Raw genomic sequence first — 23,680 nt, forward strand, 5'->3', positions numbered from 1 at the left:
CACAACACAGAAAACCTCTAAGGCCCACTGTACTACTTCTGACCGGGCGGCTCCATTTTACCTCCCGGAATCGGAAGCCCGCTGCCGGTTCCACGCGCTCATTGGCTGCCTGCCGCCAATCCCCGCCCCCCAACGCCAATGGGAGAGAAGAGCTCCGCCGCTCTGCCCTCCACCCTGACTGCGGCGGGACTGCGCTTCCCGGCGCGGGGCATGCCGGGAGCTGGGAGTACCTTTGTTCCCGGCGGGTTCCGCGCGTCCTTAGGGAACATTCTGCTTCCGGTGCAGAGCGGCAGGACGGATCAGGGCCAGGGCTAGGGCCAGGGAGCGGAAAGCAGAGCAGCAGCTCGGGGTGGGAGCACAGGGCGGGGAGCAGAGCAGCAGATGGGGCTGGGTGGGGGACCAGAGCGGCTCTCAGGCCGGGCGCGAGGGTAATTTTGTCAGACCTGCCAAAGGGGTTGGCCCCCGGACACCGAAATATCCCCCCGCGCCGACCGGGGCAGGGCCGAGGGCTCCGGGTGTCGCCTCTGTCGTGGCGGGAGCAAGTCTCACTGGCGTCCTTCGTCCCCTCTGCAGCGTTTGCTGGCGCTCGAGATCGGGACTGGGATCGGGCTCATAGGCGCGGCGCCATGTCCCTGCCCGAGTGGCACATCGCGGTGAAGCTGGCGGACCAGCCCTTGGCCCCCAAGTCCATCCTGCGGCTCCCGGAGGCAGAACTGGGCGAGTGCCCGCTGGGTGGGTGCAGCATTTCCTACCTGAAGCAGCTGATCACTGGGAAGCTGCAAGAGTCTGTCCCAGACCCCGAGCTCATCGGTGAGTCCTGGCAGTGCTGGGGGCACGGTCAGTTTTACACGGGGCCCTTTCAGCTGAAGTGCTTGAAGTTGCTACCAGCTGTTTCTCAGCTGCTCTGTTCCTCCCCGTGTTTCAGTAGGACCGTGCCGTCCTTCTGAGAAGTCCTCCAAAATGTTGGCAGCCTAAGAACAGGATTTGGATGGAAAGGTTGGGCAGCTGGATGAAGCTCAGTACAGACAAATGGAAGGTGCTGTACCTAGGGAGGGATAATCAGACACACAAATATAACATGGGGATAATTAGCTGGGTGACAGCACAGCTGAGAAGGATATAGTGTTTGGTGGATGGCTCAAGGTAAGTTAGCAGTGTCATGCAGTCACAGAAAAGCAGTGTTGCCAACTCTCATGATTTTTGGCTTTGTTCTTAAAATCTGTGCTTTGGGGATGTGAAAAAATGTAGCTCCTTTCATATTTATATTGATAAAAACAAAAAGTTAAGTTTTTTACATTCCCAAAGCATAGACTTTAAAGTAAAAAAATCATGAGAGTTGGCAATACTGGAAAAGTAGATGCAGTTTGGGGCTGCATTAACAGGTGTATTAGGTATGAAGCAAGAGAGGTAATAGTCTTACTCTGCTCGGCACTGATTAGGCCTCACCTAGAATATTGTTTACAGTTTTGCGCTTTGTATTTTAAGAAGGATGTGGAGAAGATAAGGGGAGTCCAGAGGTGGGCATAACAAATGATAGATAAATGGTTCAGAAGGCAGGCTGTGTGAGGAGAGATTGAGAAAACCAGGCCTGTTTAGATTGGAGAAAAGGCAGGTCACAAGGGGATGTGATGATACTCTTCAGGTATCTGAAAGGCTGTCGCAAAGAGGAAAAAACAACTCTTCTCCGTGGCTGCAGAGAGCAGAATGTAAAGCAGTGACTTCAACTTGCAGCAAAGCAGATGAACACTAGGTCTCAGAAATGGATCTTGGAGCGGAAGGGGTGGGGAAACTTCCTGACTAGTTGAGCAGTGAAGCAATGAAGTAGATAGTCCAGGGAAGTGGTAAAATCGCCTTCAGTGCAGGTTTTCAAGAGGCGGCCCAATAACCACTGGTCAAGGATGATTCAGGAGCGACCTTCCTGCATTTCCACAGGTGTTTGGACCAAGTGACCTTTGGGGGCCCTTCAGACTCCATAAATCTGAGATTCTATGTACAGTATTGTGCTGAAAAGGCACCATGCAAGTGTGAATCATAATTAGGACTTCAGTCTTCTTTATTTTCTAGGCATGTTCATAGATTGATAGATGTTAGGGTCGGAAGGGACCTCAATAGATCATTGAGTCTGACCCCCTGCATAGGCAGGAAGGTGCTGGGTTCAGATGACCCCAGCCAGATGCCTATCTAACCTCCTCTTGAAGACCCTCAGGTTTGGGGAGAGCACCACCTCCCTTGGGAGCCCATTCCAGATTTTGGCCACTCTAACTGTGAAGGAGTCCTTCCTAATGTCCAGTCTAAATCTGCTCTCTGCTAGCTTATGGCAATTATTTCTTGTGACCCCCAGAGGCACCTTGGTGACAGGAGCCTCACCAGTTCCCTTCTGCATGCCCATGATGAATTTATAGGCAGCCACAAGATCACCTCTCAACCTTCTCTTGCGGAGGCTGAAGAGGTCCAGGTGCCCTAGTCTCTCCTCATAGGGCTTGGTCTGCAAGCCCTTAACTGTACACGTGGCCTTTCTCTGGGCCCTTTCCAGGTTATCCACATCCCTCTTGGAGTACTGCGTCCAGTTTTGGGTGCCACACTTCAACTGCGGTCTGACCAGTGCCTGACAGAGAGAAGGTATCACCTCCTTGGTTCTGTTTGTCATGAATCTGCTGATTCATGATAAAGTGCAGTTAGCTTTGATGACTTTGTCACACTGACAACTCATGTTCATCTTGGAATCCACTAGGACTCTGAGATCCCTTTCCGCTTCTGTGCTGCTGAGCAGTAGGTGTGCGGGACATTTTTCCTCCCTAGGTGCAGCACTTTGCATTTCTCCTTGTTAAGTTGCATTCTATAGTTCTGCCCATTTGTCCAACCTGTTCAGGTCTGCCTGTAGTTGTTCCCTGCCCTCCAGTGTGTCCACTTCTCCCCATAGTTTTGTATCATCCGCAAACTTGGACACAGAGTACACTTCACTCCCTCATCCAAGTCGCTGATGAAGATATTGAAGAGTATCAGTTCAAGGACTGAGCTCTGCAGGACCCCGCTACCCACTTCCTTCCAGGTCGATACTGACCCATCCACCACCACTCTGGGTACAACCCTCTAGCCAATTCGCTACCCACTGGACTGTGTAGTCTTCCAAGTCACAGCCTCTTAATTTGTTCACCAGTGTGGGGTGGGAAACCGTATGAAAGGCCTTCCTGAAGTCTAAGTAAACGATATCCACCCCTACTCCTGAGTCTAGGTGTTTTGTAACCTGGTCATAAAAAGAGACTAGTTTAGTCAGGCATGATCTACCTGCTGTGAACCCATGCTGGTTTCCCCTCAGCATAATTTTTCCTGCTGGGCTCTCACATATATGAGCCTTAATTTTTTCAAAGACTTTACCAAGGATGGATGTGAGACTGACTGACTGACTTGTAGTTGCTTGGATCCTCCTTCCCCCCTTCTTGAAAATAGGGACCACATTGGCCCTTTTCCAGTCCTCTGGACCTGTTTGTAACAAGTCTTTCTGAAATGACTGCCGGGAAAGACCTGTTCTGCTATGACATATGTTTTGTATTTGCCACAAATAGAATGGTGTTTTTCTGGCAGGGTGCACAGCTAGGCTTCCGGTAACCTACATTAAGTGGTTTCTTGTTTTGAAATATGTCTGTGATTTGGCAGGTGAATTGCATGGAGATCACAGTATCCTAGAAAAGTAGGGCTGGAAGGGCCTTCAGTATGTCACCTAGTCCAACCCCCTGCTCAAGGCAGGATCATCCATGTTTAAACTATCCCATGTAGAATTTTATCTAACTCACAGCTAAAAACTTCCAGTGGCAGAGACTCCACAACATCTCTTGGTGGTCTGTTCCAGTGTTTAACCACTCTGAGTCAGAAACATTTTCATAATATCCAATCCTTGTGTGCTGCATTATGTGATGGGCTGAGGACACCACTGTACTTCATCATATATCCACTGTCTTTGGTCCCTTAGGGGCCTCCTGGCTTGATTGTTATGGGAGCAGACTGTTATAGTTCTATTATCTCTTGCTCAGATCTGATCTATTGTGGTCGCAAGCTGAGGGATGACCAGACGCTTGACTTCTATGGTATCCAGTCAGGCTCCACAGTTCATGTTCTACGCAAGTCATGGCCCGAGCCAGATCAGAAAGCAGGTGAGTGGGTGGACACCCGGATTAACCCATCAGAACTTTTCAATGTGTGTGTGTGGTATGGATCCTTCATAGTTGTAGTGAGGTCAGGTTCTTCTGCTTGAGTTTCTTTTCTAGGATTGCAGGGGAGTCACTGAGGAGAGATGACTCCCTTGGGGTTGATCTGGGAGTCTTGTGCTGAATTCTCTAGACTCTAGGTAACATAGGGGAGCTTTCACTTTGTGACGCCTGATGTGAAAGGAGCCCTATGATCACAGCTCAGTGAATGGGGCTCTATTTCACTGATTCTCAGGGATCACTATCAGATCCATGCTTTTTTTTTTTTTTTTTTTTTTTTTTCCCCATCCTTTTTTCTGCTTGTTGGGGGGCCTTCTGCACTGAACATCAGACTAGGTACCACTGAGATTAGAGAGTTGGGAATCCAAGGCAAAGGTCTTGAGATTCTCCTACCTTGTGCTGCTCTGTTAGGCAGGTTTTGGCTTTCTTGGCTATTCAGGAAGGAATGAGGCAAAGGGCATTGGAAGGAAAACTGGATTGATATGATTTTTCCCCCTTTCTGAATGGTTTTCCTTCAGAACCTGTGGATAAAGTGGCTGCAGTGAGAGAGTTCCGGGTCCTTCACACTGCCCTGCACAGCAGTTCTGCTTACAGAGATGCAGTGAGTGTGGTTTAATTCTTCACATCCAAAGACTTGCATCGCCTATCGTGTGGGATGCAGGCAGTTGGGAGACAGAAAACATGAATAGAAGCTTTGGTGAGCTACTGCAATTCCAATCTGCCTGTCTGTGTTGATTCCACTGACAGGTCTTCAAGATGCTGGGGAACAAGGAATCCTTGGACCAGATCGTTGTGGCTACTCCTGGCCTCAGCAGTGACCCTATTGCTTTGGGTGAGTTCAGACATGGCCAAAGAGACCTGAAAGCTGCTGTAGATGTGTCCAAGATTGCTTCAGTCAAAAGTCATGCTCCAAGGATAGCAACAGTCAGTTGCCACAGGTGTTCATTTCTAAGGAAGAAGGGATCTATGTGTGCCCACAAGTTGGATTTTTACTCCTGCAGTTCCTGTTGTTGGTAGCCAAGCTAGACTGGGAACTTCTGGTAAGATGTTGAGTTTGAGGAGCAGGGCTGGTGCGTAAGGAAGGGTGCAGTGGGGAAGAGGTGTGTAGTAAATGATTCTCCTTAGCACCTGCTCTTCCAAGTACTACAGAGGTGCAGTTTAAAGCAGGCTTATCTTGGCCTAGTGAGCTAGCAGCATACAATCATAGAAGAGTAAGGCTGGAAGGGACCTCCAGAGATTATTTAATGAAACTCCCTGCTTGAGGCAGGATCATTGTCTAACCCATTGTCTAACCATTACCATGTGGGAAACCCTAAAATGATGTTGCCGCTCCCAGTCCAGAGTCTTTTAGTGCGGACAGCTCTGAAGAGGTAGAAATTTAGCTTTGACGTCACAGTGCTTTGCAGTAGCCACTGATATGTTGAAACGGTTGTGTGGAGTTAACTGAGACAGTTTATTTTGGCAGCTGGGGTTTGTGCTAGAGGGTCTCATGAAGAGGAGGCAGTGGCCTTAAAACAAAACAAAACAAAAAAGCACTAATGGAGGTATATTAAGCAGTGATGCCTTCTGGAAGCTTCTGTCATCTGTTGCTGTCCGTAATGTAAAGTGGCAACAGGAACTGAGTGATTTCTGCTTGTACCTTGTCCTTGGACTGCTTGTCCCCTATTGTGTCCTGTTTCTGATTCCGCCCATTTCCTGGTTTCTTACAGGAGTCTTGCAGGACAAGGATCTCTTTTCTGTCTTTGCAGACCCAAATATGCTGGACACGTAAGTTCTGGATGCCAGAGGCTGAGTGTGAGTCACCGTGTAACTGAGCATAGTCTGCATTGTCACTCGGATTATTTCTCTTTAGGATGTATCTGTGTGTTACTTCAGCTCCAGTTGCCCTCCCATCTTCCAACCTCAGCTCTTTGTTATAGGAGCCCTAGAAAAGACAGAGCTGACATATGCCTTGGGGTCTGTCATAATAATTCAAGGGCTTTGCAGTGGGAAGAGAATCGGTCACTGCTAGATCCAAGGTTCAAATCCAGTCTTGCTTGGCTGTGCCTGAAAGTGTTCATCTAATTGTTACTTAGTGGTCTGGCTGAAATAGATTGGAAAGTGTTGTTAGGGGAAGAGGGGAGGCCATTTAGTCCTAAGGGGGAGGATGTCCACATCAAAGAACCCACCCCAGAATGGTTTCTCAGTGGCCCCTCATGTTTTCAGTACTAGCAGATGCTAGGATTGGGTGGGCTTTGCTGAGGAAATTGTTCTTTCTGCTAGAGAATGGGTTCTGTGGTATGAGGCTGGTCCACAGGGGGCAGTGTGGGCCAGACTTGATTTATGAGTAAAGAAAGGACTTCAGTCAGCCCTTAGGGCTGTCAAACGTGATATCTTCCCTAGATCCAGGGACCCTTGAGTCAAGTCTGGCATGTGATTTGTGAATGTGCCTCTGTATTTGTTTGACCAGTTTGATTAGGCAGGTTATATCATCATGCTGCCAGAACAGAGATCTGTGATGGTGATGAGGGACAGCCTGCCAGGCTGGTGATGAGAGCAGCCACGTAGGCTGTGCCAGCTTGCAGCCCTGAGGTGCCACTTCTGTGTTTCCTCCTAGGCTAATCCCAACTCACCCTGCCCTTGTGAATGCCATTATCCTAGTTCTACACTCGGTAGCAGGCAGCACACCTCTGCCAGCTCCTGAGACCTCCTCGCGTAGCATGCCCTCCAGTTCCTACAGGGATATGCCAGGTGAGTTCACTTCTAAAGAACTCGGACATAAGGTAATATGTAGAGACATGGCAGACCATGTAGGAGATGTGGCAGACATGGAGCCTTCTCCAGGCTGGGCTTGGCTTATTGAATCAGTAACATGCACACATAGTTGCATGCATTAAGCACTGACATTTGCACCTCTACTGAGTTGTGAATGCCTTAAAGCCTGTATCAGCCAATTAGGTAGCAGTAAAGGGGTTTCTGGGTATGTCTGACCTGCATTACTTTGTAGATCTTGCCTCTAGAGAAAAAGCTTCAGTCTTTCTCAACCCTTTTAGATTTGAGGCCCCCCTTGGAAAGTGTCAGCTCTTAGTTTTTGCTCATTTTTTGACCACAGAGAAATACTAGAGCAATTCTTCTGTTGCAGAGACCTTGGAATGACCACGACAGCACAGAATGATTTTAACATTGAATTCCTATTTGAAATCTATGGGTCTATCTTGTGAATCATGTTTGTACATCTAACTGTCCTAACATTGTGTGGCACCCCATGGAACCCATAAAAGGATCTCGAGGCCCACCAGGGTGTCACAACACCTCTGGTTCAGAGTCACTACTCTAGGTAAATAGGAACCCTTCAAAGAACTGTGAGGGTGCTGCAGAAAGAGGTGCGGGTCCTCCATGAGGTGGCGCTCTTCCCCACCTATTGGAGCTGAACCAGGGCTCATCAGAAATGGTGCTGCTGAAGACTGTATCTATTGTCTCATCCAAGAGATGCAATCTCTTTCCCATGTGAGAGGATTAAGTAATCCCATGGTACTTTGTTGAAAGAGTAGGAGTTAGCTCCATAGTCCTGACCAAATTCCAGCTTGTGGTTATTCCGCCTCCCTACATTCCTGCTGCAGTTTCAGTAGATATAGTTCCTCATTCCCACTTGCAAGTGCTCGAAAGCATTACTAGCCTGTTGTGTTTGAAGCAATAAAGGGCTGAGGAATCTGGACTGCGGAATGGAATCCAGAGTTCAGCGTCCCTGCACAAAGCATGGGGAGAGCGAGGGAGCTCAGGCTGGGATTCAAAAATACCTGTGCTTCAAGGTGGCAGGTGTCTAGAGCAAGCTGTTCAGCAACAGCAAGTACAGGGCTGTCTTAACCCAGGAGTTCTCAAACTTTGTTCTACTGCAACCCCAAGTACTGGATGGCAGCAGTGGGGGATGGGGAGCTCGCACACAACAGCTGCCTCTGCCATCCATCACTCAGCACTGCTGCTGTGTGGCGTTTCCCTGTGCTGTCGCAGTACCCCCCTCCCCTCCCCCCCGGAAGTTTGTGACCCCTTCTTAAGTTGGTCATGACCCATGGTTTGAGAACCCCTATCTTAACCTAATTTCTCCAGAGCCTGGTACTGCACATGGGTGTTTTTCATTCACTTGGGCGTTGCAGCCTGCCAGCAACCATTCTTGGACACACTAAGCCTGGCTGCATTCTTGCTTTTCAAACATGTTTAAATGAAAAGGAGGAGCAGGAGAAAGCATCTGTGCTTTCTTCATTATATAATGTCTTATTGTATAATAGTGAGGCATTATATAACAGATAGGAAGTAAAAGGACTATGGTTTAATTCCTTCTAAAGCCTAAGAGAACCCAAACCTGAATATCCCATTCTGTATCCTAGAGTTTCCTAACCACTGGGATATTGCCTGGGGTTAGGGGCACATCCCAATCCTCCTGTTGAAGGTAGGCCACTGAATAAAAAAAGAATTGAAGACTCTTGAATTTTTCTGGATCTCAGCTTTGGATTTGTGTGTCTCAGTTCCAGTTAAGTCTTTTATTGCATCTCGCCCATGATGGTTACTACACTTCTGCTTGGAGGGTGAGCAGGCCATCTTTGGAAGACATAAAGTGCTGGTATCTTTCCTAAATGAAACCACATGGCATTTGTAGCACCTGACCATGCAATAGCCTGATTTTAAATATCTGAATGCAAAGGGTGGGGTGGAAGGAATCTAATAGTCTCTGCTGTAGGAGGAAATGGAATCTGAGAATTTGAATCATCTCTGGCTTTGAGAGTTTTTTTCCACTTGAATTTATTCTCTTTCTGCGGCAGGTGGCTTTCTGTTTGAGGGTCTCTCTGATGATGAAGACGACTTTCATCAGGTAAGGGTAGCGGGGCAACAAAAACAAACACGCTACAAAGAAAAATACAGTAATAAGCGATGAATACAATATGTAAGAAAGCTCAGAAAAACTATAGTCTTACAAAAAGAAATGTGTTATCTTTGTCTATGAACAGCTCCTAATTTTTCTCAGCTAAATCCTCAGACTCTTCAAAAGATTCTTCCATGCATTAGCAATGTTTTTAAAACTTTACATACTTAATTCCCTGAGATGAGCATCATCACATTGATCATTATTGTCAAGGATGCCTGTGAGATCTTCCTAACTTCATACGTCTTCCTCAGTCAGTGTCCACTAGCAGTCCTAGTTATTTATGCTGGGTAAATTCTTCCTCTGTTGTTTGCCTGTGTCTGGAAACATCATCTTGTGTGACATCTGGTCCCTGACTTGTATCTGTCTGTAGCACAAAACCTGCCCAATGAAAAGAGTGATCATTATTTTTTTCACATTTTCCCAGGCTTTGAGCCTATGTAGCCATTGGGTGGATCTAGTTTGAAAAGCGGGGTGCATCTGGTATGGTGCATCCATCATATAACACAACATACATTCTTCTCCAGTTAAAAAGAAACTAGAAGCTTTTCTAATAAGAAGGAGCCTAGAGTTATATTATTCAATTTAAAATTGAAGGCTCCCCCCCCCCCAAATAAAATAAAACTTTACTGGAATGTGCTTTAATTGTCTATATCATGTATTATATGTAAAAACATGACAGACTAGGTAAAAAAAAAAAAAAAAAAAATCCAAAGCTGTTGTTTCATTAGTCCTAGAGATATTATATTTAAAACTACTTCTCTTCCGGATTCACAAAGCAAAATCAAGCCTTCTTGAGCATCTAGGCAGTACTTCAAATGCCTCATTGAAAGCGATTTACACACCTGAACTAATATTCACCTGAGTTAATATTCCCTTCCCCCAACCCCCGGTTAATGTTTTTAGCTAGACTTAAAAAAAAAAATGATTTGCAGGACTGTGAAATGGGAGCTATATTAGCAGACGGCAACACTGCAGAAGCAAAGATAACTTGAGTAGTGGAATCATTAAAGACAGAAGGAGGTCTTTTGCACCTGTGGAATGAAGAGTTTAGAAGGAATCAAGCAAATTATAATGAGCCATTACATCAATTGACTCCCTCACTGCTGCTTTAATTGAAGTGCTGCTGCCCTTGCCAGGCAGTTGCCTTTAGACTTTGGATAGACCGGGAATTAAATGGGGGTGTATGTGCACCAGTATACCTCCCTCCCCCCTTGCGTCCCTCCCTGAATGTACCACATCTAAAAGTGTTAGTTGTCTTCCTTCTGTTTCCCCTCCCCCCATTTTGTTGGCACTCACCTCTGAATTAGCATCTGAGTCTGAGATGATCATCTGTACAACATAGCTTTGGTAATGTCATTTTAAGACTTTCAATGACTCCTTGGTCCTATGGCTAAATAACTGCTATAGTGTTAGGGGGCAGGAAAATCAGTGGTAGATCATTCAGTCTTTCAGAAGTGTCAGCTGGATGGCACTGCAGTTATCAACGAGTAGAGCATAGCAGAGGTACTGGCTGGACCCAGCTCCCTGCCACAGATCTCTGCTCCCAGGAGAGATCAAGCTACCTGTACTTCCCTTGCTGCAGCTACCCAGCCTCTCTACAGTGATGATAAATGTGGGCAGAAAAGATCAGCAGGGAGGGCTGCTGGGGAGGTTGCTGCAGAAAGAATGGATGGCTTGGTGGAGCTCTGTACCACCTCGTGCTCTATGCTACCCTGGGGCCAGGTCTGACTTGTGTCAGGCATGATTCAACCTTTTCTCAGGCCGGATCCAGCCTCGGGGCCTAGATTGCAGACTGCTGGGATTACTGTTTAATGTCATGGTTGAAATCTCTCAGCCAATCCAGGAAAATACCCCAGCCATCTGTGATGGCTTTAGCGTAGTTGGGAATCGCCTTGCTTTGAGCAGGGGGTTGGACTAGATGACCTCCTGAGGTGCCTTCCAACCCTAATTTTCTATGAGTCTTTGTTGGCCTTATAAGACTGGTAAGCTGCTTTTTCTCTTCCAACACCTTGGTTCTTTACATTTGTCAGCATCACGTAATTCTTATTTGTTCCTGCATGTTTGAGACCACCAGCACAGTTGGTCTGTCCTTTGTCTCTTTATGGATGCTGATGCCATCTGATTTAAAGACCAGTGATGCATCTGGAAGAACTCTATAGTAAATGTTGGTCTCTTCCATGTTGTTACTTGTCTTTAGGATTTGTATATTCTGAGAATGTTGGGTAGAACATTGGCAGGCTAATGTTTGGCATTAGGTCATCAGCTGGCTTTTCTTGTGACCTTTTAATGGAGATGCTATTGTGTTCCTTCCAACAAGAAAGCCATCTTTTCATTGGAGTGAGGACTTAGTGTAGGTGCCAGGTGAAATCGTTCTTCTAGCCCTTGTCCAGATGTGGGAATGTCTTTAGTTTTTCCACTTGTAAATAAGAACTGTGCCAAAGTAGTCTCAGTGCCTGCAGCCTTGCTTGTTGTCTGATATTTTCAGGATGGGTTTGCATTTGTCACATACTTGCTGATTTATTTCAACCCATCTGGCTGCTATTCTTAATATCTGTCTCTAAGCTATCTCTGGGATAATTTTTCATCCAAGATCTTCATAACTTTGAACTTTCCTCTGGGGAACAAATTAGTATCCTTTCTTTTAGAGAGAATGCTGAATGAGTGCTCTGATATGACTGATGCCTTACTCAGCTTAATCTTTGTGATATCCAGTTAACCTGTCCTTGGCTTCCTTTTGTCTAGTTTTGGCTTATGCAATATTCCAAGAGTTGCTTTGCAAATAATCAGGCAAAATTCAGTTGAATAGATAGCAAAAGTTTTGTATTGCTGGAAAGTTGTTCATAATCAGGGTGCAATAAAATAGAATCTACTGTGCTGGTATTATGCTGTACTTTTATGTGGCTGGGAAGAACAGGAGTTGGTTCCCAGTCACCTGCCTTGCTTGTGGAGATCTGTTTCTTCTACAGTGCAGTGCTGTAGGTTCTCTGCAGTAGGACAAGGTATTTGTGATGGAAATAGTCTGAGTATTCAGGCCTGAGGTGGGGGATGAGAACTCTACTGGACAGTGATCATTTGTCTGGTACCTTGTTGATAATCCGTAGGTTGCAGTCCGAACATAGCCACATTAATGATACAGCTTAGAGTTTTAGAATAGCTTTGGCAGCTCCTGGGACAGCAAGTCTGGAAAGAGGAAGAGGAAGAGGCTGTTTAGTTTTAAAGTGTGCTTTAGACCATCTGTGTGACTTTGAATCATGTCAGTGATAGAGAATCATTAGGCTGACCTGTTTGGAAATGGTAATTATTTAACCCATCACCTGTTGATAGACCCACTGTAAGTATGGTCATTCCCTCTGCTTAACACATGCCCTAGCTGGAAGTGTTGGATTAAAGTCACCTTGTCAGATCCCTGTCCAATCTAACTTCCTTTGTCCCTTCTGCCTTTGTGAGAGCAGTGGATGTCCCAGGTGACTCTGGAGCATTGTTTCTTTGTGGTTAATACTGCAGTGCCTAAGACGGGGCAACTGTATCACTTTGCTACCTATAGCCTTATAATGGCCTTGGTCACTAGTGGGAGAGTTTGGCTGGTGACATCAAGGATTTAGGGTTGGATGGGGGGCATGTTATCAGGCCTTCATTTTCTGAGCACCACTATTTCTGAGGGCAGCTCCAAGCATCAGGTCACTGGAATCCCAAGTACAACCTGAGTTTCAATGAAACGCAAACACTAACAGGTGGATTTTCTTTTGTTGTGGCAGAGCACAAGGTCTACGCCATCCAGCAGCACTTCAGGGTCTCGCCCAGCATCACTTGGCTACACCGGAGCTGCTGGACCCCGACCCATCACACAGAGCGAACTAGCTACAGCACTGGCCCTGGCCAGTACCCCAGAGAGCAGCTCCCACACTCCCACTCCTGGGACCCAGGTACGGTAACAGCACAACATCTAGGAGCTCCTCTTGCCTGCATAAATTGTATGGAGGTACTGATCCTTAATAGCCAATCACTGCTTAGGTCTGTGGACCAGTGCTGTGTTGTACCATTGGGGGTCTATGAGTTGCATGTTAGGGGGAGGGGGGCTGTGGTTTGGGCTGGAAGAGGCATTGCTGTGGAGCTACCACTCAAACTGTTGGTGGATCACAGCAGCATGATCTTTCTTCCAGGGTCACTCATCAGGAACCTCTCCAATGTCCTCCAGTGTCCAGTCGGGAACCCCCATCACCAATGACCTCTTCAGCCAAGCCCTACAACATGCCTTGCAGGCCTCTGGACAGCCTAACCTTCAGGTGAGTAGCCTTCTTTCTCATTTCTTGGCTCTTTGACCTACTTCTGATTCTCCACCTTAGCAGGATTAGGATTTTTCACTTGCAACCTCCACTTGGAGGAGGGCATGGTGAAAGATGTCTCCCTAGCTAAGCAAAGCCCCCAGTAAGTGGTGCAATAGGGAACAATGCAGATGCTCTGGATGGTTGGCAGAGGTTGTACCTAAAGTGTGTTGGGCAGGAAAAATGGGTGACGGGGAGCTCTCAGCAGGAGGTGTTTTAGATGCCATGGTGATAGCCAAACAAGGTATACCTCCATGCCCAACAGATGCAGTAGGGAAATTATGTGGCATTAGGTTGGGTGAAGAACCCTCTGATTTCTTGGATGCTGTCAAATCCCCATAAAATTTTTGGGTTTTTTTCCTGCAGAGTCAGTGGCAGCCACAGTTGCAGCAGCTGCGAGACATGGGCATACATGATGATGAGCTAAGTCTCCGAGCCCTGCAAGCCACTGGAGGGGACATCCAGGCTGCCTTGGAACTCATATTTGCTGGAGGGGCTCCCTAACACCTCCTGTGAGAGGTCAGAAAGGTGTGTTTCAGCAGTACTATGAAGTTAGGCCAGCTGTGAGTCTCTGGATTCTGATTCCTGGCACAGTGACTGGTCCCTATGGAACACTTAACCAGAACTGAACTCTCTTCTTTTGCACTGTGCAGTTTGTGGGTCTTTCTCCTTTTTTGTTGGAATGTGGCTTTATGACTGAGAAGTTGCTGCACTGCTATGGGACAGGAATGCTGATTTGACCACTAAGGGCAGCTCTTCCAACTGCAATGAACCCCTTGTTTGTAGTATCCATAAATGAGGTGTCCGGATCTCAGAATAGAACAGGCCAATACCTCCTCTGAGCCAGGGGAGGTTGCTAAGCTTCAGATGTCACCTAGAGGCATCTGCCAACTCTTCCTCTACCTGCAGTTATGTTCCTCCCAACCTACAAGCTTCAATCTATTTTATTTTACCAATGTGATTCAGAAGTGTTTGAGTGTAATAAAGTTGTTCCTCTCCATCTGCCTGTTGTTTAGTTGTGATCCAGTACATTTCAGACTTAGCCTGGTTAGGGCTGGCCTTCGAGCAAATATACCATGGTGTTTTAGGACATGTGGTTAAGATTTGCATGGTGTAGTCTTTCCATGGAGCCAATATCAAACCCATGTCACCAGTCAATGGGAGAGGGTTTGTCTTCAATGTGGTGTTCAGATATGGTCCTACTCATTTTACTGTTGTTGAAAATTTGAAGATCTTCTCATACATCCGAATTGTCAACTTCAGAACATTTTGAGGGCATGCCCTTTTTCCTTGTTTTCTTTCCCCCATCAGCACCATTAGAATGGCAGTCATATTATGTAGCTCCAGTTAACTCTGCTCTGATGACATCCGTAATATTCTGCAAAGTCTAAAGCAAAAGATTCTCTTTCTGTTGGACACCCATTTTCCATTAGCTGTGGGGAATTGTGGAAATTCATGATAACTTGGTCTTGTTTATTGTCTCTGAATGGTACCCAGCCACCACAGAGTGACAGTAAAGATGTGATTAAAGAGGGGATTGGCTGAGCCACATCTTCAGTCAGAGAACCTCAAAGCACTTCATGATACCCCAGTGAGAAGGTATCATATGGAGCAGATAATTTAGGCACAGAAGCTAAGGGGCTTCTGTAGTAGGTTGCGTATTTGAGATGCCTAGGATCTGAATTTTGCAGTCTGAAAGGACTGCCATAGTAATTTAGAATCAGTTGGAGGTATACGTCTCAAGATTAGACACCCAAAGTTGAACATGTGGGCCTAAACATTTTATACAGGGTCCTACCGTGAGTTTCTAGTGGAGCTGAGAACACAATATGGGTTGTCTGCCCCCAAGTCCCGTGCTATACCCTCCCTTTCCCCCTGGTGAATGCACATCTTCAGAGCACTCCACTAGCTTTAATCAAGATCATCCTGGCTAGCATACAGAGGCAAATGTTGGATTCTTCTCTACCATGCAGCATAATGTCCAATGGTTTTTAATCCGTTCTAGTTTGTTAAACATCTTTGGAAGAAGGCTTCCTACCACTTACGTTGACACACGATTTCGGAATTGGCCATCTGAAAGGGAGTCGGCACTTACAACTTGATTCTTGGTTGCTACTGAAATGGGTACAATTTTTCTGGCCTGTATTATATAGGAACCCACACTAGCTGATCTGGCAAGAAGTCTGACTGCCTCTCCCAGTGCTGTTTTCACTGCTTCATACTCTTTACCTTGCCTTCCGTAGCTGGTGTGTAAATAACTTAAAGTTTTAAGGAAATATTCTTCAGTGCTTCCTCTTTCCTTTTTCAGGGTTCCCTGTCATCTGTAACATCATATTTCTTCTATTAAGAAGCCTATAATTGGCTACAGTCATTCTAATGATGACATCTTCAGAGAAACAGGGAGAGGAACTTAATGTGATCTTCCTCTATTCATGAGGTGGCTGTAATTTTTGCTCTCCGATCTCTCCTTTGTTTTTCTGGCTTTTACTATTTTTCACGCTTTCAGCTATCTCCTTTGTCTTTAATACTAGTTGAGTTCTACCATTCAGATCAGATCTCTTCTCAGTTCTTCCTCTCAACATTTTTAATCTTTCAGACTGTGTCATTTCTCACCCTTCATTGAAGATGGAGATACTTGCTGTATTTCCTGTTCATGTACATCTGCAGGAAGGGGTAAGAAGTAGCACAATTTTTTTAGAATTTTTTTTGCCTAAATTGCCTCCCCCTCACCACAGAAATTGGATACTTAATTCCCATTAGGTTATGTCATTTGATAGTCAAATGCTCATAGACTTGTGTGTTCTATGTCTGGTATTTTTAGGAAGATATTTGAATGTGTGCATCCAGTTAGAGGGATGCAGTGAGTGGTAGCAGCTGTTCAGTTAACCTCTTGGCATCATATCAGGGCTTTTTTCTATAGTCATGTGTCAAAGTAAATCGGCCAAGTAGGGTGTTCTGTTTGCATATACTGATGATAGGGACAGGCAGAGGGAAACGATGCCTTTGGAAACAACTGATAATGTTACCAGATATCACAGCTCTTGTCATTTCTGGGTCCCCATGCTTTGTTACTGAATATTGATGCTGCCCTGTGCTAACCTTGCTCCCTTGGAAAGGGTGGAGCTGAGAGTTTGTCCTTTGTCAGCTTCCCTGGGTCATGCACCATTTTGTCTCCTGGTTCCAGACACAACAGTGGTGTTATCCAGCAGTCATTTCCCTTTGGTTCAGAACATCCCAAGGGACATCTCTTTCCAAAGAATGAGTACACCCAGCAGTAACAACCAGCAGCCAAATTTGGAAATGATGTTCCAAAAAGAGAACAATGCAGCTGTGAAAGCAGCAGAGCACTTCCTCCCCACTTGTAGGCTTCACTTTCAGGGCAGCTTTCTTCTACCTGTCACCACACTGATTTGCTTAACACCCTTTCCTCTTCTTTCGTAATAATACTAGAGGTCCCTTGTGGCATATGGCAGACAGTCAGTCTCCAACCAGGTATCTCATGACTTTATTTCAAGTAGTGAGAATGCCATGCAGAAACCACCCTGCTGCCTTGCTTTTTTTGGTTGTTCGCTACAGTAAATCTAAAATCCTAAAAGTTCATCCTTTCAAGTCTGGCTTCACATAAAAATGAAAAGGCCATTATTAACAAAAGGAAGAAAGATTTTTTTTTTTTTCCTTCCCCTTTCTCCTGCACCTCTGAATCGACTGTTCCTTTCTTCTACAGTCTGCCATAGAAGGAGGTGGCCGTCCCCATGGAACCTCTAGTACCACTGGCCCTGCATCTCCCTACTGGCCTGGCATGATCGATAAATGAGCATGGTAAGAGCACTCCAGCTCTGAGCCCTTTTGTGTTAGCATTCGTGCTCTCTTGTCTTGCCTGTAGTGGGCTTGACCATGAATCAGCACTTAGAGACTTTTGCAAAGGAATCTTTTGATCTCATGTTTCTTCCTCAGCTGGAGGAAGGGGAGAGATTTATCCAAGCCTATATCTGTATGTGACTTAGGTGGTGGTCCTCAGGCCGAGCTTCTTGATCTTGCCCAGCTCTTACAATGTTTGAAGCTGTACATGCAAGAAACAGGTTGCAGAGCTACAGGGAGCTGCTTGCATAGCAAGTGAGCATGTTGGCTTGGATGGAGAGAGTGTCTGGGAATGACCCAACAACTCTGTGTGTGGTTGCTCCTTGCAGGTGGGGCCACCCATGTGTGCTGATGCTCTGTGACTGGGTGAGTGAGAATCTTTATCGTTACTGTTCTAATCACTCATGTGGATTAAGTTGGCATGCTGTCAGTTATGCTAGGTGTTATGCTCTTGACAACTCCTGAGCTGTCTGTTTGCCTTGCTAGCTGAATGTCACAGGGGTGGGAAAGCATCTCTCCTACCTCCCAGCCAAGAGCCTGTGATTTCTGATCCCTGCCGTTCCACTACCAGTTGGCTTGGAGATAGATAGAATATGGTCTAAGGAAGGATGATGATAATTTATGGGATGGGAGTGTTAACCAGGCACCAAGACCCTCTTAGTTTCTTTCATTCTTGTCTGCATTTCAGTGTGAATAATGGATGGTCCTTGATGTAAACCTTCTATCTAAAGGACAGCGTTTCTAACAATGTAATGCCCCACAGGGAATCTCTTGGACTCAAAGCCCTGGACATTGCAGGTTCATTTGCTGTCCAGCCGAAGGGTAGTGGTAAATGGCTGGCCACATTTTTCTGATGGTAGTAGCTGCTATGCTGAGACTTTGGTCAGGTCTTATTATAGCATGACCACGGTTGCTAACAAGCAGTTAGACTGCGTTTGTAGCATTATCCAGAGTGAAACTGCATCCTGGTTAATTGGCTGTTTTCATGTGTCCTTCTAGCACGCTTCAAGGCACAACACAGCTGGCATACGGAAGATGCTGCCAAAGACGAGGGTAATTCTCTGGTGCCACATGGTGCTGTTCCTTGGGAATAGAGACATGCATTGAATGTTTCCTGAAGGACCCTGGTGCAGGTGCAGATATCCAGGCAAATCAAGAGGGCTGCGGCAAATAAAGCCTTTGTTCTGGGATTCGTAGTCAGAAACCAGAAGACACAAAAGCCTCAGAAAATCCTCATTTCCCTTCCAATTCCTTTTTCTCCTCAGCCATTGGCTTTAAACTTTTCTGTACCTCTCAAGATCAGTGTGAGGCTGTCTTGAGCACCTTTTTTTAGATCTGGGACATGCAAATAATGGCTTGCCTACTCCCTGACTCTGCTGCCAGCTATTGAAAAGGGGGTGAAAATAGGTAGGCCTGAACTAATTTAATGGATCTACTCTGATCATTAGATGGAATTTTGCAATGTGGTTGCTTGCGAGAGCAGGAGACTGGACGAAATGACTTGGGAGCTGCCTTCAAGTCATTGTGTGTATATTGCTATGTATTTTAAGAACTGCAACCCCTTGTTGGGAGACAGAGCTGTCTATCACTCATTTCACAAATGAGTTATAAATAAGTAAAGTCACTGGCAAAATCAGCCATTCTCCTCTCCAGTGGCTGAGGAGAACTGATGTTGCTAAGATTCTTTCCAAAGAAATCGCACCCCTTAGCTACTGTAGCTCTTAGCAAACTGCCCATCCAGATATAGCTATGCGAATAGAAAGGATTTTCTGTGTGCAGAGAAAAGCAAAAGGCAATTAGTCAGATACTGGTTTAAGTTTGGCAGGACATTCCTACCCTGGGTATGTGCAATAGCTGTGGATTGCAAGGTATGGAAAAAATTAAGCAATAAGACAAGAGACTCTTTAGAAAATGGGTAGCGTCAAGTACTCCTAATTTCATTTGAGGAGGAGGTTACAAATGTGTGTTGATATGGAAACCCCCCATAAAGTATAGAAATGGTGTACAATGGCTTGGTTATAGGAATGCATCCCGTACACATACCTTAATTGACTTGAATCAGAGCATAGCAAGAAAAAATAAATAGCAAGGGGAAAAGAATTGAATAAGACATGTCTCCTCAGTAAACACTAAAGAGACAATGACTAACCTGTTAATTGTAAATTGGCCGGAGGTAGATCACTTGGCTCTAGCCAGCCTACAAGACTGGTTTTGAGTAGCAGGTCCAAGGCCTGGGATACAGAAGATCAAAAGAATTTTAATGGTTTAAAAAGACTCACTTTGGGTGCGGTTGGGATAGTTTGATCTCCCTACAAAAACTGACTTAGCTTGAACGTTACTGGATTGTCTGTACAAGTTTGGCCTGTCTAGGTTGCAATAAGAGTTGGGAAGATTTAGGTAAGATAGACATGCATGTAGACTAGTGGTGCCCAACCTTTTCACCCTGCGAACTGGACTATTGGTTCTCATCCATGGGCTAGATTGTGGGGTGAGGGTGGTGGGGGCTCGATCTCGCTGTGTGTGTGGGGGCAGAAGGGGGAAGGAGGACTGTGCTTCAGCTCGGATCTAGCCACAGGGCTTGGAAATTTGGCAGCAGAGGATTGGTAGCAGTATTAATTGCCCTTTTCCCCCATCAGCAAATTTTGTGACCCATGGGAAGCCCTGCAGGCCAGATGCCATGGCTCCATCGGCCTGATTTGGCCTTTGGGCTGGGGTTAAGCACCCCTGATGTGGACTGTTGTTTTAAAATAATCTTTCTCTGCATGTTTTATTCTTACTATTAAACAACACCGTGTTTTAAAAGGTCTGTTTGGTCTATAGATACACAAGTGGTTGCAGACTCCCAAGAGGGAGTACTGAAGCGCCATATCCAGTCTGACCTGCTGGTAAGCATTGTTGGACCATGATGTATTGTAGACAAGGGTTCAGTTTAGGAATGGGAGAACTGGATTCTCACCCTGGAAGAGCTAAAGAGTGTATTCATGGAATAGAAAGAGGAGACAGGTGTAGCTAGCCCTGTATCCATGACATAAAGGTAACTACATATCATATTTACCCAAATACAAGATGACCCTGAATACAAGACGCCCCCCCCCCCCCAATAACTAGACACTCTACGTGGAAAATGTATATATTTATTTAAATTTTCCATGTATGAAATCTAATTTTTGGAAGATCATCTTAAATTCATCCCTCCTGCTACTGCAGGTAGTAGGCGGAGAGGTGATAAGGGGGCAGTAATGGGGCAGGCAGTGGGGGGACAAATGGTGGAGGAGGTGGTGGGGGGCATGTGGTGGGGCCATTATGGGGGGGCGGTGGGGGACAGGCAATGGGGGATGTGGTGGGGGGGTTATAAGGGGGCAGGCAGTGGAGCAAGCAGTAGGGGACAGAGGGAGGGGGCAGATTATGGCGGGAGGCAGTGAGGGAGAAAGGCAGCTTGCCACCTTTTGACTTGTTCTACCCCACCCCACCTACACCTTCGATGTGCCTGCTCCCCTCCATCCTCAGGCTGCCCCAATCCCTCTTCCCCCTCTTTCCCCCCCATGCTGTTTCTGCCCCCCACAGGCTCAGATGCCTGCTCCCCCTTCCTCCCATCTCCCCCTACCCCTTCCATTGAAATTTTCCCTCCCACCCCTTCCCGGCTGCACTCCTTCTCACCTTTGCTCTAGGCTGGTAAGCCCCATCTCTGCTGCAGCCTCAAGCACAGATTATGGCTCCAGCCCAGCAACTTGGAGCCAGCACTGCTGCCACGGGGCTGGGCTGGGACTGGTGCTCTGTGCTCCGGGCTGCAGCAAAAATGGAGCCTGCTGGCACAAAGCAAAGATAAAGAGGAGTGCGGCAAAGCTGGGGGGAGACTGGGGTATGAGTGGCTGGGTGTGTAGAGGCAGTGAGGAGCAGCCAGCAGCTCTAGTCCCAACCCCTGCCCTCATGCTCGCTTGTAGGGTGAGGGGCTTTTTCCCCCATGTTAAATGAGTGGGGGGGACCTCATCTTCTAATAGAGTCATTGCAGTAGATATAATGCACTTAGACTTTTTAAGGCATTTAACACTATGTAAACATTTTGATTAACAACTTAACTTTGTCCAATGGCATTAGTGCACAGTTCTATAGCACCAATTGCTTAGGAAACTGATAAATTGAGATTAGAACTGAGGTCTCGTGGGCCCCTTTTTCCTTTCCCAAGAGGCAAGATGGTTTCTATCATGGGCCTATGCTCTGGCCTGCCCCTGGATGTCAGTCAAGCCTATTTAGTATACAGACATGGTGGGCTTAGCTCAGGGGTGGGCAAAATGCCGGATCTGGTCAGTGAGCAGACTCCCATTTCCAAACAGCCCCTGCCCATGTTGCTGCATCCAGTTTCCGTGGAGACCCCCGGAGCAGCAGTGCAATGACAACACGGAGCCAGCAGCACTGGTGAGGCGCATTGCTGGGTGGGGAGCTGCTCTGGGGCTGGGCCTGGGATCTTGCAGTAGTGACGGCATGGTCCAGAGCTGGGGCATAGCTGAGATCCATTGCCTGCATGCCCCTGCCCAGGGCATGTGGGCAGCAGATCACAGCTCCGCCCCGGCTCCAGACCATGCTGTCACTGCTGCAAGATCCCAGCCCTGCGTGTGCTGCCAGTGCTGCTGGGGCAGGTCTCCATGGAAGCCCTGGCCCCGTGCTGTCACGGGGGTCTCCACAGAAACTGACTGCAGCGATGCAGGCAAGGGCTGCTGGGAAATGGAGTCTACTGCAGGCCTAGCCTGGCCTGTGAGCCAGATTTTGCCTGGTCCTTGCTTAGGTACATCAAGAAACTAGAAGCACCTTGGAAGGCAGAGTCTAATCTACTTGTACCCATTTTAATTGCACCTCGTTGGTCCCTGATCATGGGGAAGGAGGTAGGCGTTTGCAGTTGTATCTTCTTTGGGATTTGCTTGTAGGTGTCGCTCTGGCAAGAAGTGTAGCTATCATAGACTACTATAATACATCATAGGAACCTCAGTTACAAGTAATTGTGTTCATTCCTTGAAGTTGATCGTCAGTCTGTCAGACCATCTGGTTGTCCTATCGCTTCTGACTGTCTGTCACCCATCTGTCATCATCCATCCATTGATCTGCTTGACTAATCTATGGCAGTTTCAAACGTTCATCTCAGTGGCAGGCTAGATCAAGTCAGTGTGGAAGGAGTGAATTCCAGCTTACGTGATAGTAGGCAAGCAGCTCTCTGTTATGTCAACAATAACTGACTTGCCAGAGTATGAAAAATATAAATAGAGACCACATCTACAATTATGCACCAGCACCCTTTATTAAGTTATTCCCTGAACTCACAAATGATCTCCCTGGCGCACAGAAATATGGGGTAGTGTAAGACTTAAGGCAAAATTGTCAAGCTGTCTGACCTGAAAAACAAGATCTCTTCCTTGGAAAGGTGGGTGGAGGGAGAAAAAAAAGGTTTCAGCTAGATTGCTTGTCTTCTCTCTCATGTTGTATAATCTTTGTTTTTTTTGAGGAAGAATTTAATAACCTCACACAAAATGTTAGCTCTGTCATCCTGGCTGAACTTTGCATGCAACTATTTTGTGTGTCTATAATTCTTTTCATGTACTTGGCTACAGTACTCTTATTTGTCTCCTGGCTTAAGTTGCAGTACCCCTATGTCTCTCCCGGCATGCTGCAGTTCAGCTGCTGTGTAATCCACTCCAGAGGTGACTGCATTTCCACAGCTGTAGAGATGTACTGGTGGCCTACAAGCATCTTCTGCCTCCTCCCCATTCACCTAATCTGGTCTTGCGCCCAGCACAGCTCAGCCAGGCCTCTAGACTGAGCCTAATACACCATTCACTTCACAGGTCCCTTCACCTAACATCACTGCCCATCACGTAAAACCTGAGTCGAATTCAACTCTTCCTTCTGTTGGAAAATGCACGATAATTTCCAGTTCAGCTATAGCTTTACTCATCCAGCTCTGTAGCCAGCATTACACTGATTGTAAATCCATAGTAACGTCACTGATTTCAGTGAATTCCCTGCAGATTTATACCCACACAAATGGTTGCGGAAACCATCCTTAGATGTCCAGATAGGGAGGCTGACCTGAGGCCTGCAGCATCATTGGAACTGAGAACAGCATTCATTTATACCGTTAATGAATTTATCCCAGTAGTGCTGAAATGTTCAGTGACTCTCTGCATCTCTGTTACTGCTGGGAAAGGCCAGTAATCCTGTAGGTATCATTTCTTTGTTCTCCTTCCTTCCTCTCTCACCAAACCCCAACTGCTCCCCACATCTAGTGAGGGTCTGCTCTGAGGTAGTGATTTAGAGCTAGTATAAATACTGACAGCTGTGTGTTGTAAATCTCTGGGACTACTGTCCTGTTTTTTCCTCTTCATGAACGACAGGGAAGTGACTAGTTTTAACAG

The 23,680-nt window shown here is 46.4% G+C and overlaps 1 protein-coding gene across 4 annotated transcripts; it reads left to right on the forward strand.

Moving 5' to 3' along the window:
- Positions 1-183: 183 nt before the first annotated feature.
- On the forward strand, positions 184-20,228 carry UBL7 (ubiquitin like 7). 4 transcript variants are annotated; one of them, XR_016439282.1, is made up of 14 exons: positions 360-810; positions 4,029-4,148; positions 4,721-4,803; positions 4,950-5,034; positions 5,912-5,969; positions 6,799-6,932; positions 8,996-9,045; positions 12,855-13,022; positions 13,260-13,382; positions 13,788-13,949; positions 16,018-16,094; positions 17,146-17,240; positions 17,609-17,645; positions 18,279-20,228. XR_016439282.1 is itself a non-coding variant. In XM_090028562.1 (11 exons), the coding sequence occupies exons 2-11, from the start codon at positions 627-629 to the stop codon at positions 13,923-13,925; spliced, it is 1,143 nt and encodes a 380-aa protein (XP_089884688.1). In that variant the 5' UTR covers positions 184-279; positions 574-626; the 3' UTR covers positions 13,926-14,421. The 4 variants fall into 4 exon arrangements, 2 of the variants coding, with proteins under 2 accessions (XP_089884688.1, XP_089884686.1); XR_016439281.1 differs by lacking the exon at positions 16,018-16,094 and having other exon boundaries at positions 361-810; positions 18,279-20,226; XM_090028562.1 differs by lacking the exons at positions 16,018-16,094; positions 17,146-17,240; positions 17,609-17,645; positions 18,279-20,228 and adding an exon at positions 184-279 and having other exon boundaries at positions 574-810; positions 13,788-14,421.
- Positions 20,229-23,680: the final 3,452 nt, after the last annotated feature.

The sequence above is a fragment of the Crocodylus siamensis genome, chromosome 15 (genome assembly GCF_052110815.1).
Source record: "Crocodylus siamensis isolate JL-2025a chromosome 15, ASM5211081v1, whole genome shotgun sequence".
Classification (NCBI taxonomy): domain Eukaryota; kingdom Metazoa; phylum Chordata; order Crocodylia; family Crocodylidae; genus Crocodylus; species Crocodylus siamensis.